This window comes from Anolis sagrei, chromosome 2, assembly GCF_037176765.1.
Source record: "Anolis sagrei isolate rAnoSag1 chromosome 2, rAnoSag1.mat, whole genome shotgun sequence".
Lineage (NCBI taxonomy): Eukaryota > Metazoa > Chordata > Lepidosauria > Squamata > Dactyloidae > Anolis > Anolis sagrei.
The window spans coordinates 70,259,172-70,284,654 of record NC_090022.1 but is presented as its reverse complement, the minus strand read 5'-3'; the positions used below and the strand labels follow the sequence as shown (position 1 = coordinate 70,284,654).

At 40.4% G+C, this 25,483-nt stretch overlaps 1 protein-coding gene across 6 annotated transcripts in view; it reads right to left on the bottom strand.

Annotated features, from left to right (window-relative positions):
• Positions 1 to 25,483, bottom strand: part of PCBP4 (poly(rC) binding protein 4) — a 100,754-nt gene that overhangs the window by 57,746 nt on the left and 17,525 nt on the right. For 3 of the 6 annotated variants that reach the window (XR_010909162.1, XM_060765825.2, XM_060765832.2), the window contains exons 2-8: positions 7,351 to 7,519; positions 6,679 to 6,702; positions 6,556 to 6,588; positions 5,839 to 5,955; positions 3,679 to 3,810; positions 2,466 to 2,594; positions 480 to 554 (exon numbers count right to left, since the gene is read on the bottom strand). Coding sequence is in view for 5 of the 6 variants with exons in the window: in XM_060765825.2 (XP_060621808.2) it covers positions 480 to 554; positions 2,466 to 2,594; positions 3,679 to 3,810; positions 5,839 to 5,955; positions 6,556 to 6,588; positions 6,679 to 6,702; positions 7,351 to 7,461 (621 nt within the window). In the remaining variant the exon portion in view is untranslated. Of the gene's footprint in view, positions 1 to 479; positions 555 to 2,465; positions 2,595 to 3,678; positions 3,811 to 5,838; positions 5,956 to 6,555; positions 6,589 to 6,678; positions 6,703 to 7,350; positions 7,520 to 14,606; positions 14,734 to 21,023; positions 21,089 to 25,483 lie in introns of all 6 variants that reach the window. The other 3 variants (XM_060765827.2, XM_060765826.2, XM_060765828.2) reach the window with 3 other exon arrangements.

Sequence of the window (25,483 nt, the reverse complement as noted above, 5' to 3'; positions counted from 1 at the left end):
TTAATTGAGCAGTGTGGAAAAGGCCCTGGGTTTAGTCTCCCCTGTCTGTACATTCCATCAGTCAAGAGTAATGATGCTTTTCTGCCTTTATATTCTGCAATGCCTCTAACAGAAAGTATCCTATCACATGACAAAGGAATGCACGAAAGTAAGAAAGTTAAGAGTGATTTCCATGAAGTATGCTCCAGCCTGACTTGATATTTTACACTACATATTTAGTTATTGCTGTGTCTTCAAGTCGTTTCCAACTTATGGTGACCCTAAAGAAATCCCATCACAGTTTTCTTGAGCTGAGTGTGTGTGACCTACCCAGCATAACTAAGTGTAATTTCATGTCTCAAAATGGATTTGAACCCTGATCTCCAGAGTCGTAGTCCAACACTCAAACCACTACACATTCTGGCTCTCACACGACACATTAAGTGGTCAGAAACAAAATCAAAGCCAAAATATTTCCTGAGGATTTATGTCTCTCTTACCTGATTGGCTGAAAGAAGAACTGGTCCCAAGGAGAGGCTGGGATGGTAGGGAATAGTGGCACCTTTTGGTGGTGACTGAAAGAGACAAAAGAAGATGCCATTCTATATTTATATAAAACACAACTCACATGTACACCCAGCTGCATCCAAATGCCTATGATAGCCTCAACTCACTTGAGTTATGAAATAGATATTGGCACTGTGCTAGGTGACTGGGAATACTTTTAGCCAACACCCATTTGATCAAGGCATTTGCTTTGTGTTCAGGTTGGAGTAGAAATCATGTGGCCCTCAAGATATGGTTGGACTGAAGTCCCCATCATTTTTCTTAGTTGGTTTTGCTGGCTAGGGCTGCTGGGAATAGTAGTTCAGCAATATCTGGAGGACTGCACAATTCCCACCAGATAGAAAAAAGGGTGGCATATATTTGAGTGCTGTGTAGCAGGGCTAACTTTGAAAGAGATTTCAGATGGGCTTCTGATAATATTCATGTGGGCTGAAACTATTATAATATACCTCTGGGATAGATTAGTTTTTCCCAGAAAGATTTACAAAGATAAATAAGCTGCCTCCAAGTTCAGTGGCAAAATATGGATAGAAAATTGTAGATTCACTCCTCTTGATGGCAGTGCAAAAAAAACACCCTTGCCTAGGACCACAGAGAACTACTGACAGTCAGTCTAAACAGTGCCAAATTAGATGAACCCATGGCTTGGTTTGATATAAGTCCAGACAAAAACAACACCAAGGAATAGAAACAGTGGGCTGCAAATCTGATAAATGGCAACAAGATGAGTGATTTCAACCTTTTCCTTATAGTGATTTTTGGTGATCAAAATGTGTCCCAACTTAGTGCTCTTCTGGCAAGAACTGTGCATCTTTTTTCCTCCTGCTTCTGCCATTACAATGTATAAATATTGAAAGAAAATACCATGGTATTTCCCAAATGTATTGGGCAATCAGGAGGAGCCTTTAATATTAGGCCTGGGTAACAACGGAAAAATTGGTTTCTAAAATCGATTCGTTTTTGGGGGGTTTTTGCGTTTCGATATTTAAAAGAATTCCGAATTTTTTCTTTTAAAAAGTTCGATATTTACGAAATTTCGTAAATGTAAAAAAAATTACGAAACCTTAACGAAACAATAACGAATCGATTCATTAATGGCGGACGCGACCGCGCAATACGCTAAAAAACCTCCAAATGGGACAGGGGGAACTTCTGAAGCTTCCCTCTCCCTCTGTTGTTGACTGTTGGTGTGATATTATAATTTTTTTTCACTAATTAAACAAAAAACAACTATAAAACTTGCCCCAGACATGCGGAAATAATAACTAAACGACCTCAAACCGATAACGAAACGAATACATAACGAATCCGAAGCATTTACGAAACGAATTTAAAAATTCGTTTCGTTTTTAAGTTGCTCCAGAATGGTTCGTTATCGCTTCGTTATTAAAAAAAATAACGAATTTTTAACGAATTACGAATTAACGAAACGAAACCGCCCAGCCCTATTTAATATCCATAAAAAGACAGTGAAACAGCAATTCTTAATCCCACTAGCTGGTATTTGCAAGCATGCCTCTCATATTATATGTCATGATAAGCAATCCGTTCAGAGCCATGTCTTCCATTAATTCATCTAAAGCCATTCAAGAGGGCAGCTGTTACTACATCTGTGGAAATTAAATTCAAACTTTCAACTAATTGCTTTGTAAAAAAGTAGTTGGGTCTCCTGAATTTCCTGCCATTTTGTGTCTTTGGATAACCTTGGTTTCTGCTACCATGAGAGGGGGTAATACTTCTTTCTACTTTTGACACCACCATGAATGAACTTCATCCATCAGAGGTTTCAAAGAAGATGTCATTCAGTCTAATGTGGAGACATTCATTCATGGAGTACCACCTCTCAATAATAATAGTAGGATGGGTCACACATTGTACATGTTTGACTCTGCTTGATACAAGGGAAAGGAGAAGCATACCTCTAGGATAACAGCACAAATCTGCCGCACACACTGGATGATGGCATCTGGCACTCCAGATACAGTCACAGCCCTCTCTGTGGAGTTGGGGAGGAGGTCTCCAGCTACTTGTACTTGCGCTCCTGTAGTCTAGAATAAGAACAAGAGCAAGAACCACATCCTTAGTCTTTCTGGACAGTCTAATGAACAGGGAGAGCACTCTTGTTAGAAATGCCATCTGGCCCAGTATTTACAAGGCCAGAAAATCTTGGTGTCCATGCTGAATTTATAACTTCCTAGACAGACGTTAATACACTTTAAAAAAAACTCAAAGAAAAATTGGATTCTCAAAGAAGGAATGTTTTAGTAGGTTCTTCTGGCCAGAAGAAGGTTTCTGACATTTCAAAAGATCTTACTCTGTTAGTGTAGGATCAATAACAACAATGAAATCCAGAAAGGAAAACAGTAAGGTACCAAAAAACAAATGTTCAAAAAGTGGTATTCATGGTCAAGTAAGTCAGATATGAATAAGAAAAAGAGGCAGAAATAATTATCACTATAAGTGTTGGAAATTACAACCTTCTTCAAATCTTCTCTTGTAATTTGTTTACCTATAATCCTGTTGCTTAATTATTGTATGAATATTCTGCTGTGCAGTTTTTTCCCTTGCTCTATGTTTTCCTGAGAAGTTGTAGGAGGGGCTGCAGACCACCTGATCCACTATGAGACAAGCACAGACCACAGACTTCTTTAGACTTTGGGACTGCTCAGATCATAGACTTGCAAAACACTTGTCTGCTGTTTATTGTAGAGAGATGTTCTGACTGGAAGGCACACAAACTATCTCAAACATATCTGTAACTGACTAATAAGTTGTGTACCTGTGTATGCTGAACACATGAAGGTTGTGAGTAAACCAAATATGTTATTTTTACCAGAATCCATTTTATTTTGTCTCTTGAGTGCATAATATAAAACAAGCTGTTTTATGGGAGAGTAGATATGTTTTGGGCATTGAAAAATACTTGTGAAGAACTGCTGTTTTCGTAACAGATCTCTGTTGTCGTAACAGATCAGAAACAACAGATTATTCAGTCTAACAACTGAAGCCAATTACCTTGCATAATTACATTCAGTTGCATACCATTCTATTCAAACAGGCTTTTGGCTCTTCTCTAAAAGGTTATGATCTCTAAAAGGTCACGCTTTTCTAAAAATAATACTTAGTTTTTACCTCTCGAATCTCCTTTATTTTCGCTCCTGCTTTGCCAATGAGTGAGCCGCACTGACTGGCTGGGATGACTAACCGTAATGTGACAGGTGGTTTGGAGACAGTTCCGCCATTGATTGCTCCAGTTCCCAAGTCCTAAAATAAAACAGGTTCAAAATTGGATGGATTCCTTCAAATCTCCTTAAGTATAAAGTAGGTACCAATCCATCGTGCACTTCCTTTCTTCCAGTGCCTGGAATAAGAAATTGCTATACACTTTTATACTTATGGTACTAGAAAAAAGTCCTCTGCTGGTCTGCTTCGCTTCCTTCCCCCATAATCCCATCCAATTAGATTTCCAAAGCTGTCTCATTTGATAGTATTCATATTTCGGGGGGGGGGGGGGGGGAATAAACAGCCAAGACTATTCCGGCATTACTCCCAGAGTCAGCCCTAGGTAATTTTCAATGGTAAGCAAACAGTATTCCCCCCCCCCCCCAACCAATCACTGATATATATTTTCTTTGGTTCAATTCCATCATTGGTGGAGTTCAGAATGCTCTTTGATTGTAGGTGAACTATACATCCCAGTAACTACAACTCGCATATGTCAACGTCTGTTTCCCCCCAAGAGCGCCTCAAGAGTGCCCCTGGGCAAAATCAACTATACTGCAAATGCATAATGGGTTGAGCAGCCCCTGATTATTCCATAACACTGCCTGATATCCTAACCATGACTGAGGGTGTATCTGCACTGTAGAATTAATGTAATTTGACAGTACTTTAATTGCTATAGCTCAATACTATAGATTCATGTAGCTTTAGTATGGTGAGGCACCAACACTCTGGCAGAGAATGCAAAAAAACATTGTAAAACTACAACTCCCAGGATTCCATAGCATTGGGCCAAAGCAATTAAAGTGGTGAAAATTACATTATTTCTACATTGTAGATGCATCGTATGATTAGACAGTGTGATTTCAAAATCTTCTCCAGGCATAGGCCAATGTCTTTCAAATTAGTATAAGCATTTTTTTCTTCTTCTAAAAAATTAAATCATACAGATTTTTAAAATAAAATATATTGGTGTTCAATCATAATATTTAACAAGGAGTGTGGTTTACTATTGTAAAGTGTGTTGTGTTCCAAAACATTACAAATAAAAAAACCCATTTTTCTTATAAACAAAGTGCCCATTGTCTTCGTTCTGTGTTCTGCACGAAGCCTACAAGTTTTATCAAAGGAACAATATTCCTCACTTGACTTAAGGAAATTTTAGACAGCTGATCCATTTCTGCCCTCCGTGGCACAGTTGCTATGTTAGTTTGTTAATTTATGTGGAGAAAGAATATATTTCTTTCTGCGCTAAATTTAATCTGAGAACTTGTACACGCGAGCAATTTGGGTTGATTTCTCCCACACCATTTCATGTCCCTTCCTGTCGCTTCTTTCACTCCCATGTCTTTAAAAGGGGGGCAGAAGGAGTTGCATTGGCAGCAGCACGTTCCTTCTTCTCCTACAATCCCATTTCAACACACACACTTTTTTAAAAAATCCTCTGTAGAGCTTTAACACTAAAGTCATACTATTGCTGAGTCTGGATGTATCAAAGCAATCCCCCATCTACCCAATAGTGACTGCAGCTTGATGGTGCCTGTCTCCTTCCCTCTTCCCCTCTAAGACCACCACTGAGCTTAGAGGGGAAGAGATCAAACATAATCCGGGGGCTGATCAAACATATTTAGCAAGCTTTCTTAAGAACTCAAGTGGAGAAAACTTGACAATGATGTCACCCTTCCTTTATTTTCCTAATCTTGCGTTCTTTGGCTTCCTGGGGGCACCATCAGGTTTCCCAGGATAGAAATAGTATTATTGGAGCCTACAGCTTTAGCACTAAAGCTTTTTAGGGTTTTCTTTAAAAACCTCGAAAGGAAGCATGGGAGAGGAAGAAAGGAAATGATACAAAGCACAAAAATATCCTGAATTAGTGAGTGAGGGACGAATACACCCCAAAACTCATTTGGCAAGCTTTTTTTTTTTAAAAAAAAATGAGTTCATCCTTTGGGGTATTGCTTCAGAAATCTACAGAAAGGAATGGCGGAGTTTCACTCGAAACACGGCCAACTTTCTGACACATTTGCCCATTCTGAAATTTCCTGAAATTGTACTGATGAGGTAACCTACCTCTTCTAGCTTGAAAGCAATCATGGAAACTGCTCTGAAAACTGCATCAGTGGATCCTGTAATAGTAGTGATCCGCTCTGGGCAAGATCCCTCTGAAATTGTGATCCGGGCTGTACTCTAAACAAGTAAACAAATCATTATCATAAATAGTTATAACAACCCTGTAAGGCAGGATAGTGTTACTGTCTCTATTTTATATATTACAACCATCTTCCAAAGCAGTTTCTATACTCCCAACTCAAGAATGGGAAATGCAATGTTGGTGGAAAGGAAAAGAGATTTAAGGATGGGCTTTAAAGCCAACCTTAAAAACTGTGGCATAGACACCGAGAACTGGGAAGCACTGGCCCTTGAGTGCTCTAACTGGAGGTTAGCTGTGAATTCAAAGAGGCATGAATGGAGGTTGAAAGGGAGAAATGTGCCAAGAGGAAGGTGCGTCAAGCCAATCCTGACTGGGACCGCCTTCCACCTGGAAACCGATGTTCTCACTGCGAACATGCAGATCAAGAATAGGGCTCCACAGCCACCTATGGCGTCACCACCAGACACTACACTTGGAGGACCATCATCCTCGGGCTATGAGGAATCGCCTAAGTAAGTAAGTACTACATTCATTAATTGAGTTCTCAGCTATTCCATGGCATAGGAGGCCATATAACAGAAAGCCAATCCAACCCAAAATTCAGAATGGGGCTACTTTTCCCTCATTACACTTACCTGTTCTCGTATTCTCTTCACAGTCTCTCCTTTCTGTAGATCGAAGACACAAAACTAATCAGGTTTGCACAGTTTGAGACACGAAAAGAGAATAAGACACACGACAACCGACATAAGACTTACCTTGCCAATGATGCTGCCAACTTCCTGGAAAAAAACATTTAAAAAAAGAAATTGAATTAGAAGGGAATAAGATCATACAGCAGGGTCAGATCTGGTTTGTACTTGGATGGGGGACTGTCAATGGCTCCCAGGAGATATAGCTTATATTTTGGGGAAAGGAACTGGTAAAGCCACCACTGGGGATTCCTTGCCTAAGGAAACCCTATGGGCATGTCATAAGGTGAACTGAACGCACATTACACATATAGCAAGAGTTTGACAATGTCTACATACTTCAAATCAGAAACAATAAATCTCCCTTTCTTCTTATCAGAAAACAAAATTATAAAAATATTTAGGAGTTATCAGCTCAATGAGTAAATTATTCTTCCAGCTCACCATCGCCAGTCCTACCTCTTTAATTATTGAAACCTTTGTATTGTGCTAATTTAATTTACTAAACATGAAAGCTGTTCATTTATATTTCCATCTCATGATTCCTTATATACTACAGAAATATATTTTATATTTTTGTGGAGGGAGTATTTCAAGCCATCTTGGTTTGGAGATATGCCAGTGGGTTTGTGGACTTAGGTTTGAACAGAAATATGTCCTCACAATAATTGTGACCAAATTGGATTTTTGTTATTGAGTGCCATGGGACCAGGTCTACAGTTATCTCCGTTTCCTTACCTTGCCATGCATAAGCATTCGGAGAGTGAGGGTGATGCTGAGCTCTGTCTCTTCTAGTCCATTATCTGAGCTGCTCATCCTGTCTGGTGATGCCATGGTGTAGGAATGCATGGATATGCTTCTAAGAAAACCGACACCCCGGGTGTAGAAGGTGTTGAAGTCGCCAAATCTACAGACATGCAGAGAGAAAAGTGTCTAGCATTTACAAGCTTGCGTGTAAATCAGTCCTACGACTTGGCAGGATTATAGTGATTAGTAAGAAGTGGCTGGGCTTCATATAACTTCCTTTGATGCTTCCTGTCTCAGAGCACTCTTGAGAATAATGATGATGGGATGAAGGAAAACAGTAATACGCAAGAAAGCCCAACAGCCTTTCCAGATGTAACTTACAGAAAACATTTAGCAAAAGCATCACCAAATACACACATTTATACATTTGTGTGTATATATAGAAAAAGATGGCTGATGTTTGAAAATATTCTAATTCTTCAGACATATATTCATATTTGCTAATGGTCAAAGGAATAAAATTTTAGGATGCTATAATATGGCTCACAACCTCATTACACATTCACACATAAATTGGCACTTGTGTGCGTGCGTTCGTGTGCAGAAAAGGAGATCATGTGCAGTTCTCTGTTTGGAACCATATATTTCTGTCTATATGTATGCATGTATTTGGTGTTGTGAGAGATCGAGGCAATCTACAACAGTAAGGGCTAGAAGCACATATTTATTAAATACACTTTTTTAAATACAGTGCTTTCAGTTTGAGATTCTTCCCCACACTCTTAAGGTAGAGGAGAAAAACAACATACTATAAACCAGTGGTTCCCAACCTTTTTTTGACCAGGGACCATTTGACCAAGGACCACTTTGACCAGGGATGTCCTGACCAGGGACCACTTTGACCAGGAACCATCTGACCAGGGACTACTTGACCAGGGACCAGGCATTCTCATGGTGGTTCGCGAAAAGGCCTTACTGGTGCATTATTTAAACTGTTATGTTTATTCATATCATGATCTGATCACCATACTCAATATATCCCATATGCATGGGGGTATTGGGGTAATGATACAAAAGGTTTGCTAGGCTAGACCCTCTTTCACTCAGACTCAGCCCCCCCCCCGAAACTCAGCCCCCCCAAATCCCCCCTGAAAAAAATATACCCCCCCCCCCCCCGAAACGAAATCCTGGCTACGGGCCTGCCAGGGACCACTCTCCAACATTAGTACCAAAAGGGTTATGAATCAGTTTTGGTCAACTTTAGATTTGATTTGGGGTGCTGACTCAGAAAATTACAATGGATAGACCACATCAGCTCTAGCTTCTGATACAGAATATATGCCATGGTCAGTGACAGGGAAGGAGTGGCAGGCGGCATGAAAAGAGCAGAAATAAAATAAAATAAAGATGAAGGAGGCTCGTGGACCTCCTTCATCTTCATTGTCCTTGTGGTCCACTGAAGGTCCACAGCCCACAGGTTAAGAACCACTGCTATAAACAGATGGATAAACAGATAATCAGATGTTGTTGTGCATACTAATACATTCATAACAAAGTGGGCTTTATTATAATGAGCAAGACTGAGGGGTGGGGGGGGGGGAGAATCCTAGGAGGGGCACAACACATTTAGATCCAAATATGCTTTGTGGGCTCTACTGGAGTCAATACGATGTGGTCAACTTCACTCCTCTGGACAGCATGGACCACTTCTAGTTATCACAGTGTGCCAACACTGAATACTTTCCCTTTCCTCAGCAATGCAAGTGGCATTCATCATCTCCTTGGTAGGCCCTAAAACCACTAGAGCAGTGGTTCTCAACCTGTGGGTCCCCATATGTTTTGGCCTACAATTCCCAGCAATCCCAGCCAGTTTACCAGCTGTTAGGATTGCTGGAAGTTGAAAGCCAAAACATCTGGGGACCCACAGGTTGAGAATCACTGTACTAGATCCTGTCTTGATCTGGAAAGCTAAGCATGTTTGCCCCTGGCTAGTATTTGGATGGGAGACCATCAAGAAATACCAGGCATTGCAGGCTATACTTCAGAAGAAGAAACTGGCAAAACCACCCCTGAGTATTCCTTGCCTAAGAAAACCCTATAAAATATGTGGGGTCGCTGTACATCGACAGGCAACTTACCTACACACACATATACAAAGGTACCACAGATTGTGCTAGGAAGGCAGTTATAAATAATAATAAAACTTTATTTGTACCCCGCTACCATCTCAGTGCGGCTTACATGAGGCCAAACCCACAGCACATCAATAAACAAAGGCGATAACAAATAGTCAATACAAAACAGTTAAAATAAACTTAAAAACAGAAAATACACAATAAGCAATAAACAATAACAATATCAATAACATACAGCATTAAAAACCTATGGCTGGGCCAAATGTAATAATTAAAATTTAAAATTTAAAAATGCTGGGCATGAACAAGGTAGGGTAAACTAGGATAGGGTTTTCAGAGAAAGATGAGGGCGTGCAGACAATCCTAAATCAATATTAAAGTGCATTTGAGGACATATTGCTAAGGGTTTTCCTTATTCTGGGAAGGCACACTGGAGCAACCACGTTTTCAGGCTCCTCCTAAAGACTGCCAGCATTGGGGCATGTCTGATGTCCTTAGGGAGTGAATTCAAGAGTCGAGGGGCCACCACCGAGAAGGCCCTCTCCCTCGTCCCCACCAATCGTGCCTGCGAAGGAGGTGGGAGCGTGAGCAGGGCTCCTCCAGATGATCGAAGAGATCGTGTGGGTTTGTACACAGAAATGCGAACATAATGCCTCCCTCACAGAACAGGTGCCTCTCCAGCCGTTTCCTCTGTTCTGTTGTGTACCTGTCTGTATCTAAGAATCTATATTTTATAGACAATTCCAAATGGAACAACATAAAAGCATAAAGTGAATTCAAATGGGAGGGGCAGAATTGCTGAGATGGATAAAAGCATTGGCAGAGACTGAAACAGGTCTTGGCAAAGAATCAAGTAAAGTGGTCCTCCTTTAATCCATGATTAGTTTACAGTTTAATGGAAAGTACTGTAAGAGCTGCAAAGGGTCCTATATTCTTAAGTGTATGCCTGCTAATGCTTAGTGATGTAGTGTGTTTTCAGTGGAGCCAGCCAAACACAGCTCCCAACCCATGTGGGACTGAGACTAATGCAGGGGTGGGGAGAGGGAGGAGAGGAACAAGCTGAGAACGGCAATATGGCCAGCAACGGAGAAAGTCTGGCACCTCTTAGAAAGAATGAGCATTTGGGGGCTCAAGGTATTGGCCACTCACTGCCTTTGGGGAAAACTGATGCTGATTTGGTGCCATCTGTCTGTCTGGGTGTCTGCCTGCTCTCTCAAGCTCAATATAAAACTCATAAATAGGGCTACTCTTGGGAACTGTCACGCCTCAGGAAAGTGAGGGGCCCATAAATGTTATATAAGCCCTCCTCTTTTCAAATACCACATAACATAAGAATAGAGAGGGATACAGCTGAAGGACAATGGATTGAGAAGGAGGAAATTCTTTTTCCTCTGGTTTGTGAGCTCAACCACAACAAAGGCAATGCAAGAATTAAAAATAGGACTAAGATAAAAGGCTATTTTTGAAACTCCTGACCTCCCCGGCAATCTGACTTGATGTTACAAGGCAGTCCAATATACAATAATCATACTCTTTCCAAGGATCTATTTTCAGGGTAGGCAAAGAGGTAATCTCCTCCAGAACTGGTCCCCATGCGTGAGATCCCCGAAGGGTCTGTATGTCATGAAACACAATCTGTGAAGTAATTGCCAGTGTGTTTAAATAACAACACTGGAGTGAATTATAGACACTGGAAGAATTCCTAATAATTCAAAGTGGCCTTCAAATTTAAGAACACAGAAAAAAGCTAATATAAATCGGACCAAAAGCCCACCCAAACTAAAATTCTGTTCTTAATGGCCAAGTAAGTGTCTTTGAGAAGCCACTAAGATGTACGTGACTGTCTTCCTTCCTTTCTTGCTGTCTAGTAAGTAGGATTGAGAGGCATATAATCTCTGATACAGAAGTTTTCTTATAATCACTAAAAGTTTCTATTCAATAAACCATTCTGATATAAACCATAAAAAGCATACATGCGTATCTCCATAGATGATGGCAAGGCACAGAAAACAGAAACCATGTAGATTCTGGCTCAGACCTTTAAGTGCTGGATGAAAGCAGTTGGGAAGGAAAAAAACAGACAAAACTGCCAACATTCATCAGAGCTTCTAATTCTATATCTCACCTGTCACTCTAAGGTTCTTCCGAACCAGTAGTCCTGTCACTGTTCTAATCAAGCAAAGCCTGATCTGTCACAATCGTTCAATCATAGCCCTCTGGTGAGCAATATTTAATTTTTTGATGTTCACTTAAATTACACTATGTAACACGATTTTTGTTCCTGGGTTATAAATGTCATTTCTTAATTGGTTCTATCATAAAAACATGGGAAAAGTTATTAAACTGCAAAAACTTTGTTTTCACGGGACATCCCACAGCACATTTTGCTATGGTTTTTTAACGAATATCTCCTAGAGTCTCAACCAATTCAACATAGTTTGAATTCACAAAAACAAAGTATAACAACTATGTTAAAAATCAGTACTGCACAATTAGACAGGAAATAAAACTTTCAAATCTGATTTTAAAAAATTTAAATTTTGTTACATAGTGTTATCTTATATAAACATCTATGGCAAGCATCTATGGCAAGCATCCTCAGAGGTGAGGTCTGTTGGAACTGGGAAAAAGGGTTTATATATCCCTTTTTCCCAGTTCCAACAGACCTCACCTCTGAGGATGCTTGCCATAGATGCAGGCGAAACGTCAGGAGAAATGCCTGTAGAACATGGCTATATAGCCCGAAAAGACCCACAAGAACTCACCGTTTTTTAAACTGTTAAGTGGTTTAAGTTAAATTTGAAATAAACAGACACAAGTAATGAGGTACATGCACTCTCCTTTTAAAAAAGAAATGCCAAAGATACATTATGATGAAGGCCACAAGGTTTAGGAACTGGAAATATGGGGCTTCATTAGACACTCTAGGAAAACTAAACTGAAAATTGTGCCTCTTCAGTGCAGTGTGGGGTTTTGAGCATTGGACTAGAACTCTGGATACCAAAGCTCAAATTGCACTGGATGGCCTTGGTCAAATGACATTATCTCGACCTCAAAGGAGGGCAATGGAAAGCCTCCTCTGAACAAACATTGCCAGGGAAACTACATAGTAGGTTTCTCCTGGGGATGCCATAAGGGTCAAAACGGAAGATGAAGAAACGGGGGTGGGGTGGGGGTGTTGCCTTGTTTTCTCTAGCTTGGGCAAGGGAGGGATAATGGGATGAAGCTACTGCTTCCATGTCACACCAAGAAGGGTTTCTCTTCTCTGCCTCTTACCACTGCCTTTGCATTAATAAAAGCAGATTGCTTTCCTCACCCCCCTCCCACTTTTGTCATGCCCCATTCACACTGCACCGAGCTTATCAAACCAGCATCATTGTCATCAATTTCCAGCATTGCCCCATGGATAGATCAACTCACATTTGGGGGGGGGGGGGGTCAAATTTCTGTCATGCCCTCGACTTACACACAAGTATTCACAGTCTGCCTTCCATATCCACATATTCAGATAGATATATAGATATATATATATATAGAGAGAGAGAGAGAGAGAGAGAGAGAAAGCAAATGTTGATTTTCCCATTTAAAACTAGAGACACATTTCACTATGGCATTGTATATAATGGGACTTGAGCATCCACTGATTTTGTTATCTAAGTGGAGCCTGGAATCAAACCCCAGCAGATTTCAATGGCCAATGTATATAGTACTAGATATGTACCAGCAATTATAAAGCATGAACTCAATTACTGTGAGTAAGGTGAAAAGTAAAAAATGCTTCACAACTCAAGTACAGGCAGTCCCCAAGTTACGAACATGATAGGTTCTGTAAGTTTGTTCTTAAGTTGAATTTGTATGTAAGTGGAACAGGTACATTTTAAAGTGTAACTCATATATATAAGCTTTGGATAGCATAGGGAAGGATCAACGCCCTGTTCAGAAGATTTCACCTCACTTTCTGTCCCTGTGAAAATTGGATTTTGTAAATTTGGCTTGTTGTGAAAACAAGGATTGGTGAGAAAGCTTCAGTGGAGACACCTTTCCACATGATAATAACTCTTTCTGGAGTGAATTTCTCTTCCAAGAAGTAGACTTATCTCACTTCCTGTTGTCTCACCCCCGCTCTTAACTCTGAGTCATTTGTAAGCCGGATGCTTGTAACTCAGGGAAGGCTCATAGCTGAATAAGGCAGGTTCACAAAGGGTTTAAAATGAACTAGTTATACCACGACAAACAGTGACAGGACACAAGATGGACTGTGGATTATACTAGTTCGTCATATGATTTTCAGCAAGAGCATACGAAAACTTGCCAATGTGGATGCATCCAAAGTATATTAATAACACACTTGTAGTGTCCCGTGTCATTACAACAGCTGAAATCAGCTTTTGTGCAATCAGCTGTCAGTTTGTTCATTGTTTGTACAATGAGTGCCTACAGGTTTGTACAGTAAGTGCCTACAGATGTATATTTTACTTTTTGCTTCTGATAGACCAGAAATGAGCACAACTGCTGTCAAACCCTTTCCCCTCTTTCTTTGTGGAACAGACTGTTAGGCAGACTGAGGCACAGGACTACACTGCCCAACCAAATATCTATCACTATCTTAAACCATTACACTAGCTATGAAAATCAATAGACAAGGTAATCAGCCTCATGGCAGTAATAACAATGCTCAATGTTCAGAGAGCAGCAAACCTTCTTAACAGTATTGGTTAACAGCATCAGAAAAGACACCAGAACTCCTTAGTGCTGGAATAATTTCCAATTTGATAGGCTTCATACACATAAGGAATGCAGAATACAAAAATCTACTTGTCACACCACGATTTTGGAGTGATTTTCAGTTTAGGGATGGACAACAATTTTGTTTCTTAAAATGAAAGAAAAGATGTTCCTCTAATCTTTGTACAAACACCAACCAGAAATATGAATTATTGCAATATAGCTCCTTGGGTTTTATTTGTTGTCACCTCCTTATCTACTCATTCCATTCTTTTGGGGGGCTGTCTATAGCAATTGCACAAAAAATATGTCTCTGTTATGTTGCAGCGCAGATGGATGGATGGATGCTGCTGTACACACAAGTGATATGGGAAGCAATTTCCATACCTTGTTTGGAGAAGGGCACTTAGTTTGCCACATCAGGCAGTGGCCACGCAGAATTCAGTCCCCTCCAAAACTTTCCTACTTCCTGTGTCCTCACATCTGTTGATCAAGACAGACACCATATCTTGTTCTGAAAGTGAGGGCCCTGTCTAAGTTATTGTTATGTTTACTTTTGGTAACTAACAAATAGTTTAACTATTTTATTGAAGAACAGACATGAGAGATTGTCTACGCTGGCAACGCTTCACAAAGGAGCATCTTGCAAAACCTCAACAAGTTAAAAACACATTTATTTATACAAGCTTTCAGGGAATAAGCTAAGCAGTGGTTCTCAACCTGTGGGCCCCTAGATGTTTTTGGCCTTAAACTCCTAGAAATCCTAACAGCTGGTAAAATGACTGGGATTTCTAGGAATTGTGGGCCAAAACACCTGGAGACCCACAGGTTGAGAACCACTGAGCTAATGTTTTATTTACCTTGCTGGTGGGCATTACTTTTACTGTGTTGGGACTCAGCCTGTGTTTAAGCCTGAATCTGTGATTGTGTTTTCCCCTTCTAATGTTTCTGGATCTGACTTGGGTAGTGAACCTGATGTGATCAATGAGGGTGAGATGCAAAATGGAGACACTTTGGACAATAAGGTCACTGTAGACTCTGTTCGAGAAGGGTCAGGGGAAAGGCTAAGTTTTCATGAGAACGTTCCTGTCACAGAAAGGGAAGAAAGTTTAGTCCCTTTTCCAAGCTTGAGTTTGCAAGATAGTTTCACACCTGCTGCAGTTAATGAGGAGATAGATAAGACCAGTCGCCGTCTGGAAATCAGCCAGAACTGTCGAGAAGTCCAGTGTTTACGCAGATCAGAAAGAATTTGGCAGTTAAGGCCAAAAACTGGGGGGAGTAGGAACCAGTTTTTGGGACTTAAATTGAGCTCTTAGAGAATTTTCTTTACACCAGGCATCGTTTGGAATCAGCTCAAGTCTCCTGGATATTCCTGTTTCATGTGGCCTCGTCTCTAAGGATTCATAGCCTTTCAAGGGGATTAGCATTGGCTAGTCTATTCATGGTTTTAGTTTGAAGGCTCTTGGTTTTTCACTGCATTTGGATTATTTCTGCAAGCTTTGGGACATTGTTATTATTCCTATGTTTGGACACTTGCTTATGTTGCTGCTTTATTTTGGCTTTTTGCTTTTGGACTTCTACTTATTTTATATTCATCTTTTTGTTGGCTCCAGTTATTCTTCAAATAAAAAGGACTCTTCCTTCATTCAAGGTGTGGTGTAATGAATGGTTAGAGGGTCCTGTTCCTGTTCTAGGATGCAACATACTGTATTTTAGATGGATAAAATGTATTACTTTGCATAATTAAATATGCATAATTTAAATGTGTGTTGACCACCTATGAGGAAGGTTGAGGTATAAATCAAATTAATAACAGTTGCAATCATCATCATCATCATCATCATCATCCCACACTCTTTTTAACCGAATCTAAATATGGAGAGTATCAAAAGAATGTCATGTCTGGTAGAATCATAACACACTAAAAGCACTGTGATTAAAGGACAGACGAAGAGGAGAAATATGCGCTTTTTAAATTGCGCCTGCCTCCTTCACACATAAAAAGAAAAGTCAGTCTTATTTTAGTAGAAAAAGCAGAATGAGGGAGAGGTTGCCAAGACATCTTCCCTCCTCTGCCTTACATCCCTTTAAATCCTTTGTTCCAAACACTCTTCTCCATTTCCATCTCACTTCCATTATGGGAGCCAGGAAATAAGTGCCTCAGAGACAAGATCAAGTAGGAGAAAGTTCAACACTCTTCTCCTATGTGATCCTTTTACTGATGGTCTCTCTTTCCCCTCACCCAGAGTGGGAAACAATGCGGCCTGGGACTTTATATATAAACTAGCTAGACAGATACACAAATCTACAGATCATGCCTGGTTTGACATTTTATCTGACTTGACTTCAGAAATATGGGGTGTAAAATTTTCCATCAATATAAATAAAAATGTAATGTTCGTTTGTGGGATTAACATAACTCAAAAACCACTGGAAGAATTGACACCAAATTTGGACACAATACACGTATCAGGCCAACAAGTGACCATTAGTCATAAAAACAAAACAAAAAACAAAAAAACCACAGTGGAAGAGACTTTAAAAGCCAAAAATTAAAAAAAATCATTACAATTCATGCACAAAACCACAGATATATACACACAAACACACATATACACAAATATATACACACACAAAGCACATATACACAAACTGGGACACAGCACACGTGGCAGGGGATGGCTAGTAACATAATATATAAACATTTCTTGGGCCTTCACAAGAAACTTTTGCTTCAAAAAAGTCTCCGCAGCTGAAAAAGTTTGAGAATTCCTGTTTGAAAGAGACAAGCATTGCCTAACCTTAGCGCTTAGAGGAAAAAACTAACAAATGAATGCACTGTTAGGCTTATTTCTATTGCGCAAAATCTCTTGGTTCTCAACCAGCCCCAACTACAAAATGTCAAGACAAAATATAATAACTCCCTTGTTGAAACAACTTCACTGATAATTAGTCTGTTTCCATGCATGACCCAAAGAGTTAGTTGTGACCTATAAAGCCATATGCAGCTTAATTCAAGACTCTATCAGAAAGGACTTGAACATACCATAAATCAGCAAGGACTTGAACATACACAACAATCTCTCATTCCAAAATTCTCACAGAATCAGTTGATGGGGATACAGGAAGAAGCTTTCTCAGTGGTTGCTCCAAAACTATGACATTCCCTCTAAGGAAAGACTCGGGGATCATCTACATGTTCAACTAAATCCAGAGTCAGGAGAGTTGCAATACTTTGGACTGGCCCTTCTCATTTCTATCTCACAGTAGTAATAGGGAAGAGTCCAATGACTATTGAGTGGAGCCAGTGTTACCCCACATCATGGACAGGAAGTACCTATGTGTCGTGTCAACATCCAGGTTCGATTACTGGTGCAATGCTGGCTTTGAGCCAGTGTAGACAAACTGTTGCTTGGCTTCCCTCTGCTCTCTTTTCAGCTGCAAGCAAATACTTTTCCTATCTAAACAAGATTTAGGCATGTAACTGGTTGTGGAAGAAAAGTGATCAATTGATGTGCTTTATTTTCTGCTATATGATCACTATTTCTAACTGTTTAAAATTAATGCTTTAATTTGATTGGTTATTTAGTGGTATTAAAGTTTTCTCCTATATAGTGTTTTACGCCAGCTCCACTGGCTGCCGATTAGCTTCCGAGCACAATTCAAAGTGCTGGTGTTGACCTATAAAGCCCTAAATGACTCCGGCCCTGTTTACCTCTCCGAACATATTCTCCCCTACGAACCATCAAGATTACTAAGATCATCTCGCAAGAGCGGCTGGTGGGGACAAGGGACAGGGCCTTCTCGGTGGTGGCCCCACGACTCTGGAACTCTCTCCCTCTGGAGGCCAGAACCGCCCCATCCATCCTAACATTTAGGAAACGGGTGAAGACGTGGCTGTGGAGTCAGGCCTTCGAGGAATGAGACAACACCATAGGACCCTGGATGGAAGTGGATATAGATCCATCTTATTAGGACGACTGACCACTGTAGTTTTATATTTAGTGTTTTTAAAGTTGTTTTGTAATTTGTGATATATGATATATTAATGAATGTATATGTTTTTATGGCTGTAAACCGGGCTGAGTCCCTCAACGAGGTTGAGAAGCTCGGTATACAAAACTGTGAAATAAAATAAATAAATAAATAAATTACCTATTTTGTTTTCACTTATACTAAGGGATGCTTTGGGTCCCGTATTGGAAGAAAGGTGAGCTATAAATTCCATAAATAAAATAAATAAAAATGTTGGACTTGTTTGCTTGGAGAAAGGCAAGATAAAAAATTAAATAAATCAACTGCCTGTGCTCACAGGATCACATTGAAATGCAAAATGTTCAAACAACTTGTCATGTATCAGATTTTTCTCAGCTTGAAATTAAACTGTGAATTAACACTGGCAGTGAAGCTGGATGTACTACAGTGAGAATTTAGCAAAAGAAAGTTGAACTGTTTATATAAGATATATCTGGCAGAGCTCTTTAGATTAATTTCCTACTATTTTTTCAGCGGTAGTCATTTTTTTTGTTAAACATACAGAAAGTATGTCTATTTTCTTGTCATTATTACACATATTCCATTGACATATATTCCATTCAGAGGAATAGGCTAACAATGAATTCACTACAAAGCATATTCCAATGGGTTGCTGTGGGTTTTTTGGGCTGTATGGCCATGTTCTAGAAGCATTCTCTCCCTTCTCCCACCATTTCTTTCTCCCACCTTGGACATTCCACACATATATAAACCTCACTTGCCTAGTTTTCAACAGACCTCACATCCTTTGAGGATGCCTGCCACAGATGTCGGAGAAACATCAGAAGAGAATACTTCTGGAACAACACCCTGAAAAACTCACAGCAACCCAGTGAATCCAGCCATGCAAGCCTTTGTCAACACATATTCCAATGATTCTCAAGTGGAAATGTATTTCATTAAATACCAATGAAGAATCAGGCATGTCGTAGTATTTTTTGTTTCTATGTGTATTTGTGAAAGCTGGCAGGTGAGGAACACTGACAGGAAGAAAATCAATTTATCTGGAATGTGGAGCTGGAAGAAAGTTCTACAGTTATGATGGACTACCAATAAGATAAATACATGAGTTTAAGAACGAATCAAGCCTGAATTCTCACTTGAACCTAATGATTAAATGGAATCTATTGTGCTTCAGATATGTCATCTGATGATACAACTCTGAAAAAAATGTTACTGCTCAGTAGATTTGAAGTAATTGCAAAAAGAAGCTTGCATAAAAGATGGAGTGACTCAATCATGGCAGTCCTGAATTTGCAAAACATGAGCACAGCAGTCACAGCCAGGGCACTTGAAGTACCCATTATTACAGTAGCCATTTGTCAAAATTGCCTTGATAGTACAAATGAAGAACTTCAAAGAGGTTCATTTAAACAGTGGCTGCAGAAGTGGATCAGAATCATAGAATCATAGAGTTAGAAGAGACCTCATGGGCCATCCAGTCCAACCCCCTGCCAAGAAGCAGGGAAATCGCATTCAAAGCACCCCCTATAGATGGCCATCCAGCCTCTGTTTAAAAGCCACCCGACTCTCTGGGGCAGAGAGTTCCACTGCTGAACAGCTCTCACAGTCAGGAAGTTCTTCCTAATGTTCAGATGGAATCTCCTTTCCTGTAGTTTGAAGCCAGTAGTATAGCATTGTTCTGCAGTGCTATAATACTAAGTAGAGGGAGCATTGGCAGCTTCCATTTTCAGTTGGGAGTGAACCTACTCTGGGTTTTTGACTGCATTTAAAGACAGCATCACAAGTGGTGAAATCCATTTCCAAAACATGTCAGATAGTTCCTTTGAAATTTGGAGTATATTATCCACCCGGAATAATATGTGAGAGAAGTGATCCAGCAGCTAGACGAGATACACAATTACAACTAAAAATACAAGCCTCCGGAACAATCTCACCTCCCAAAACTCTTCATTCACCCTCAGGTTTAGAGTAGGGATACTTTGAGTAATTTAGATCTTCTAACCAAGAGTCCAATGGAAACTAAATTACTATAGCATAAGCTTCTGCTGACTACAGTCCACTTCGTGAAATGCACAAAATGTCATAAAGGGATTACTGCTGGGAGATAATCCCCGCTGGGTGTTGATGTGGGGTAATCACTGGAACAGTATAGGACAAGTATCCCTATATAAGAGTTCTTTCTCCCACCCTGGACCTTCCACAGATATATAAACCCAATTTTCCTAGTTTCCAACAAACCTCACGACTTCTGAGGATGCTTGCCACAGATGCAGGTGAAACCTCAGGAGAGAATGTTTCTAGAATATGGCCAATCAGCCCAAAAAGCCTACCACAACCCAGTGATTCTGGCAATGAAAGCCTTCGGCAATACATTATCCCTGAGATACTTTGTTTAATAGAAGGTCAGGGTCCAGAAAAGGGAACTTTTCAAAATCTCTTGGGTGCTTTCTCCTCAACTAAATATCACTACCAACAATCAATGCTGTTCATTACTGATTAAGTTTGCAAGCCTAAAAGGACTACAGCCACTTACCCTTTCGACAGAAATTAACCCACTCTCAGATTCTGCATCAATGCTGCAGTTGCATACTTGCAGAAATCATGATATTTTAGGAGATACTACAAGACTGTTTGGTCCAAAAAATCCATTAAATATATAGACGTCTGTTATGGGCTGCATTTTAAGTGTCTAGAACCATTTACTGTAAAAATGGCTCATATAAAAATTTCATTAACTCTTCTTTTCGAAAAGAACAGTGAACAGCTTGAATACATAATGAGCACTAACTGGAAAAAAGGACATACCAATAAACACGGGGATGGAGAAGAAGCAAACATCCAAAGGCAAAGTGAAAGATCAGTTCCGCTTTCTGAAAAATCAATGTTGATATACATTACAATGCAATCCTATGCAGATTTGCTAAGTAAACATCACAGAATGTGATTCATTTCCAAGCAAGTGACTGTAACCTTAGAATGACTGTTGAAAGGTGGCTAAAAATGCATTGAATAAATTATGCCCATGTGTACTACAGAATACTGCAGAGTCTCATGTTCAAAGCCAAGCTCAACATAATGAGTAATTTAGATCCAAAGAAATGATTATAAAGAACTCTAACTATGGGCATTAGAATTGTGGTCTGCCAATGGTGAAAGGCATGCGTGGGAGTCTATGTTCCTCATTTTGATCTAGAACTCGTAAAGGTCTAAACCAGGCATGGGCAAATTTTGGGCCTCCGAGTGTTTTGGACTTCAGCTCCCACAATTCCTAACATGCCTAGTTTAAACCATACAACCATTCCCACATCTATATAAATAAAAATGTAATGTTCGTTTGTGGGATTAACATAACTCAAAAACCACTGGACGAATTGACACCAAATTTGGACACTAACCCTAGGAGTGACCATCACAAAAAAACCTGATTTTGTCATTTGGGAGTTGTAGTTGCTGGGATTTATAGTTCACCTACAATCAAAGAGCATTCTGAGCTGCACTGATGATGGAACTGAACCAAACATGGCACACAGAACTCACATGACCAACAGAAAACACTAGAAGGGGGTTGGTGGGCATTGACCTTGAGTTTGGGAGTTGTAGTTCACCTATATCCAGAGAGTGATGTGGATGGATCTGGAACAAACTTGGCATGAATATTCCATATGCCCAAGTACGAACACAGATTGAGTTTGGGGAAAATAGACCTTGACATTTGGGAGTTCATCTAACATCAAAGGGTATTCTGAACCCCCCAAAAAGACAGAATTGGGGCAAACTTCCCACACAAAACCCCCATGACCAACAGAAAATACTTAAAGCCATGCAGTCCAACTCCCTTCACCCGGGGAAGGAAACATAATCAAAGCCCTCCTGACAAAGAGCCATCCAGCCATAGATGTAGATAGATATATATGATTCACACACAGAGAGAGATATGGTGTCATAGATTTGAAAGGGACCCCCAAAGAAGGACAATTATATGTTTCATGTTCCAGAGTAGGCAAACCAGACAATCTCCACATCAACACTGACAAAGAAACAGCAAGAAATATTGTTTACCCACAAGCATAAAGATATTACATATATTAGAAACCAACACTTTCTAATTACTTTAGTTTCTAGATCACCAGACTGGGCCACCGCAACAAGTTATGGCAGGCTAGACAACAGAAGTTTTCTGGCTCTTTTTAGGTCCTCCAATGTGATTCTATGGTCTGCTTCGGTCAGAAGTAGACCAAGGAATCATACTGGAGGACCCACAAAGAAAAGTGTACTTTCCTCCAGAGTGACCTAAAGATTTCTGGAGACAACATATTAATTGAACCCACAAAAGTTAAACCAACAAATGTGGAGGGCTGACTATTCAGTTAATCTGTGCCACTTTTTCCTGTTTATTCTCTTTCCTTTTCAAAAGAGAAATGAGATCTGTGCTCTCTGACCAACAGCTATTGAAAATGTATACTGTCTCATGCTCCTTTCTTACCACTTCTGAATGATGACATTGGGAGTCTTCTTGCATTGATAGATGCGCAAGTTTTTCTGTAATGCTTCATGATGGAGGGTAGAATTATCAGTCCCATATTAACTCATTATATATTATATATATTAGCACCGTATTTCTAAGAGCAATCTTCTCTACCAAGCTGACTTTTCTATGCTTCACTACATTCCTCCTCATCTTCACTATCTTCTGATGATACTGTGAACCAGCACACTAATCAACTTGAGTTTTAGGCTTCTTTTCCTGTTGGAAACATGACCTTCCTTGCATAAAAAAACCCTACCTTTGCATTTTGCACAGGCTTACTGAATCTGTGTTTGGTCTAGCAGTGCCCTCTGTGTCACCTCCATCATCCTGCTTCAATTCCAGTCCTGCTGCTAATAATCTGTGACTTTCTGATCAGGCCCATCAAAGGCATCTCTGGAACGCAAACCCAGACAGAGATGCCAACCACTGCATTTCCCCTCATCCACCGCTTCTCTTCATCCACCAGGACCTCTATGGCCTTCTTGAGGGGCAGGAAAACAGAAGGGAGAAGAGGGGCTCTAGCTTGTTTCTGTTAGACACATTGATTTCTAAGATAACCTAAGCCAAAAGTGTCTTAAGCCCCTTCTGAAAATCCGAAAGCAAAACAGGCTGAAAATGCTAGTTAACCCAGTGATGAGGCGAGAAGGAACAGCTGTGTAAATGCAGACTCGGTCACTCACACGAACCCCCGCTGATCTCCCTCAGCTGTCCCAGGCGGCAACTGTCCTATCAAAGACTCTCAGGGGGCTTATTTAGAATCCAGCGCCTTTATTCTTGCCTGGGAGATTGAGTGTCAGGAAAACCTGGGGCTTTGTTTGGAAGAACAACAAGTTATGGCAGGCTAGACAACAGCACAGGAGCCACCAAACTGTTTCTTCCCTGTCTGGGTGATGCCTCCGTCCCTTCCCCCTCTTCCCTGCATCTGAGAGGTACACAGGGGAAGGCCTGGATCACAGCTTTTATTTCAAGACTCTCAAGCAGAGGTTTCCAAACTAGGTGTCTAAGACACGTTCGTGTGTCGGCTGTGGCATTTAGGTTTGTTGCATGAACATAGCAAGAAATGGCTGTGTCTATGTGTAATGAGCAATAAATCATATATATTTTTATAAAAATAAATGGGATATGCTGTGTCCTCACACATTATTACAATTTGTGTATGCACCTGTATCTCTTGTAAGGGGTTGGTTTAACCCAGGCATGGGCAAACTTTGACTTTAAACTCCCAGAAATCCCAGCCAGCTAACCAGCTGTCAAAAACTGTGGGAGTTGAAGTCCAAAACACCTGGAGGGCCGAAGTTTGCGCATACCTGGTTTAACTTTCAGTTTGCTCAGAAAACTGAATAACTGCTTCATGAAATGATACAAAAGTGTATCACCAACATGAAATGTTTGAAAAGTCCTGCCCAAACAGCACCAGATCCTGGCTGATCTTGGAAGCTAATGACTTAGATGAAAGGTTAGAAGGTATGATCGTCAAGTTTGCAGATGACACGAAATTGGAAGAGATAGCTAATACTCCAGAAGAGAGGAGCAGAATTCAAAACGATCTTAACAGATTAGAGAGATAGGCCAAAACTAACAAAGTGAAGTTCAATAGGGACAAATACAAGATACTCCACTTAGTCAGGAAAATGCAATGCAAAGATACTCCCTCAATATGTTTTTTTAACTAAGTCTTCACCTTCTTTTCCCCTTCTCCTACAGCACAAATTGGGCCCTTCCTCTTTACATGATCATCGAGTTTGCAGGCAACACCAAATTGAGAGGGAAAGCCAATACTCCAGAGGACAGAAGCAGAATTCAAAATGATCTGCACAGATTACAGAGATGGGCCAAAGCTAACACAATGATGTTCAACAGGGACAAATGCAAAATACTCCACTTAAGCAGAAAAAATGAAATGCAAAGATACAGAATGGGGGACAATGCCTGGCTCGAGAACAGTACATGTGAAAAAGATCTTGGAGTCCTTGTGGACAAGTTAAACATGAGCCAATAATATCCTGTGATAGTTTTAAAAAGCCAGTGGGATTTTAGTCTGCATAAATAGGAGTGTAGTGTCTAGGTCTAGGGAAGTCATGCTACCCCTCTATTCTGCCTTGGTCAGATCACACCTGGAATACTGTGTCCAATTCTGGACACTGCAGTTTAAGGGAGATGTTGACAAGCTGGAATGTGTTCAGAGGAGGGTAAGTAAAATGATCAAGGATCTGGAGAACAAGCCCTATGAGGAGTGGCTTAAAGAGCTTGGCATGTGTAGCCTGCAGAAGAGAAGGCTGAAATGAGAAATGAGGGCCATGTATAAATATGTGAGGGGAAGTCATAGGAAGGAGGAAGCAGGCCTGTGTTCTGCTGCCCTGAAGACTAGGACGTGGAACAATGGCTTCAAACTACAGGAAAGGAGATTCCACCTGAACATTAGGAAGAACTTCCTGACTGTGAGAGCAGTTCAGCAGTGACAGCAGGGCCCCGGAATGTGGTAAAGGCTCCTTCTTTGGAGGCTTCTAAACAGAGGCTGGATGGCCATCTGTTAGGGGTGATCTGAATGCGATTTTCCAGCTTCTTGGCAGGGGGTTGTATTGGATGACCCACAAGGTTTCTTCCAACTCTATGATTCTAAGCAGAGTCAGCCGTTGTTAGTAGTTAGATAGGAGACCACCAAGGAATACTAGGTAAAGTAAGGGCCAGGCAAAATCACTGCTGAGTATTTCTTGCCAAAGAAAATCCCATGGAATTC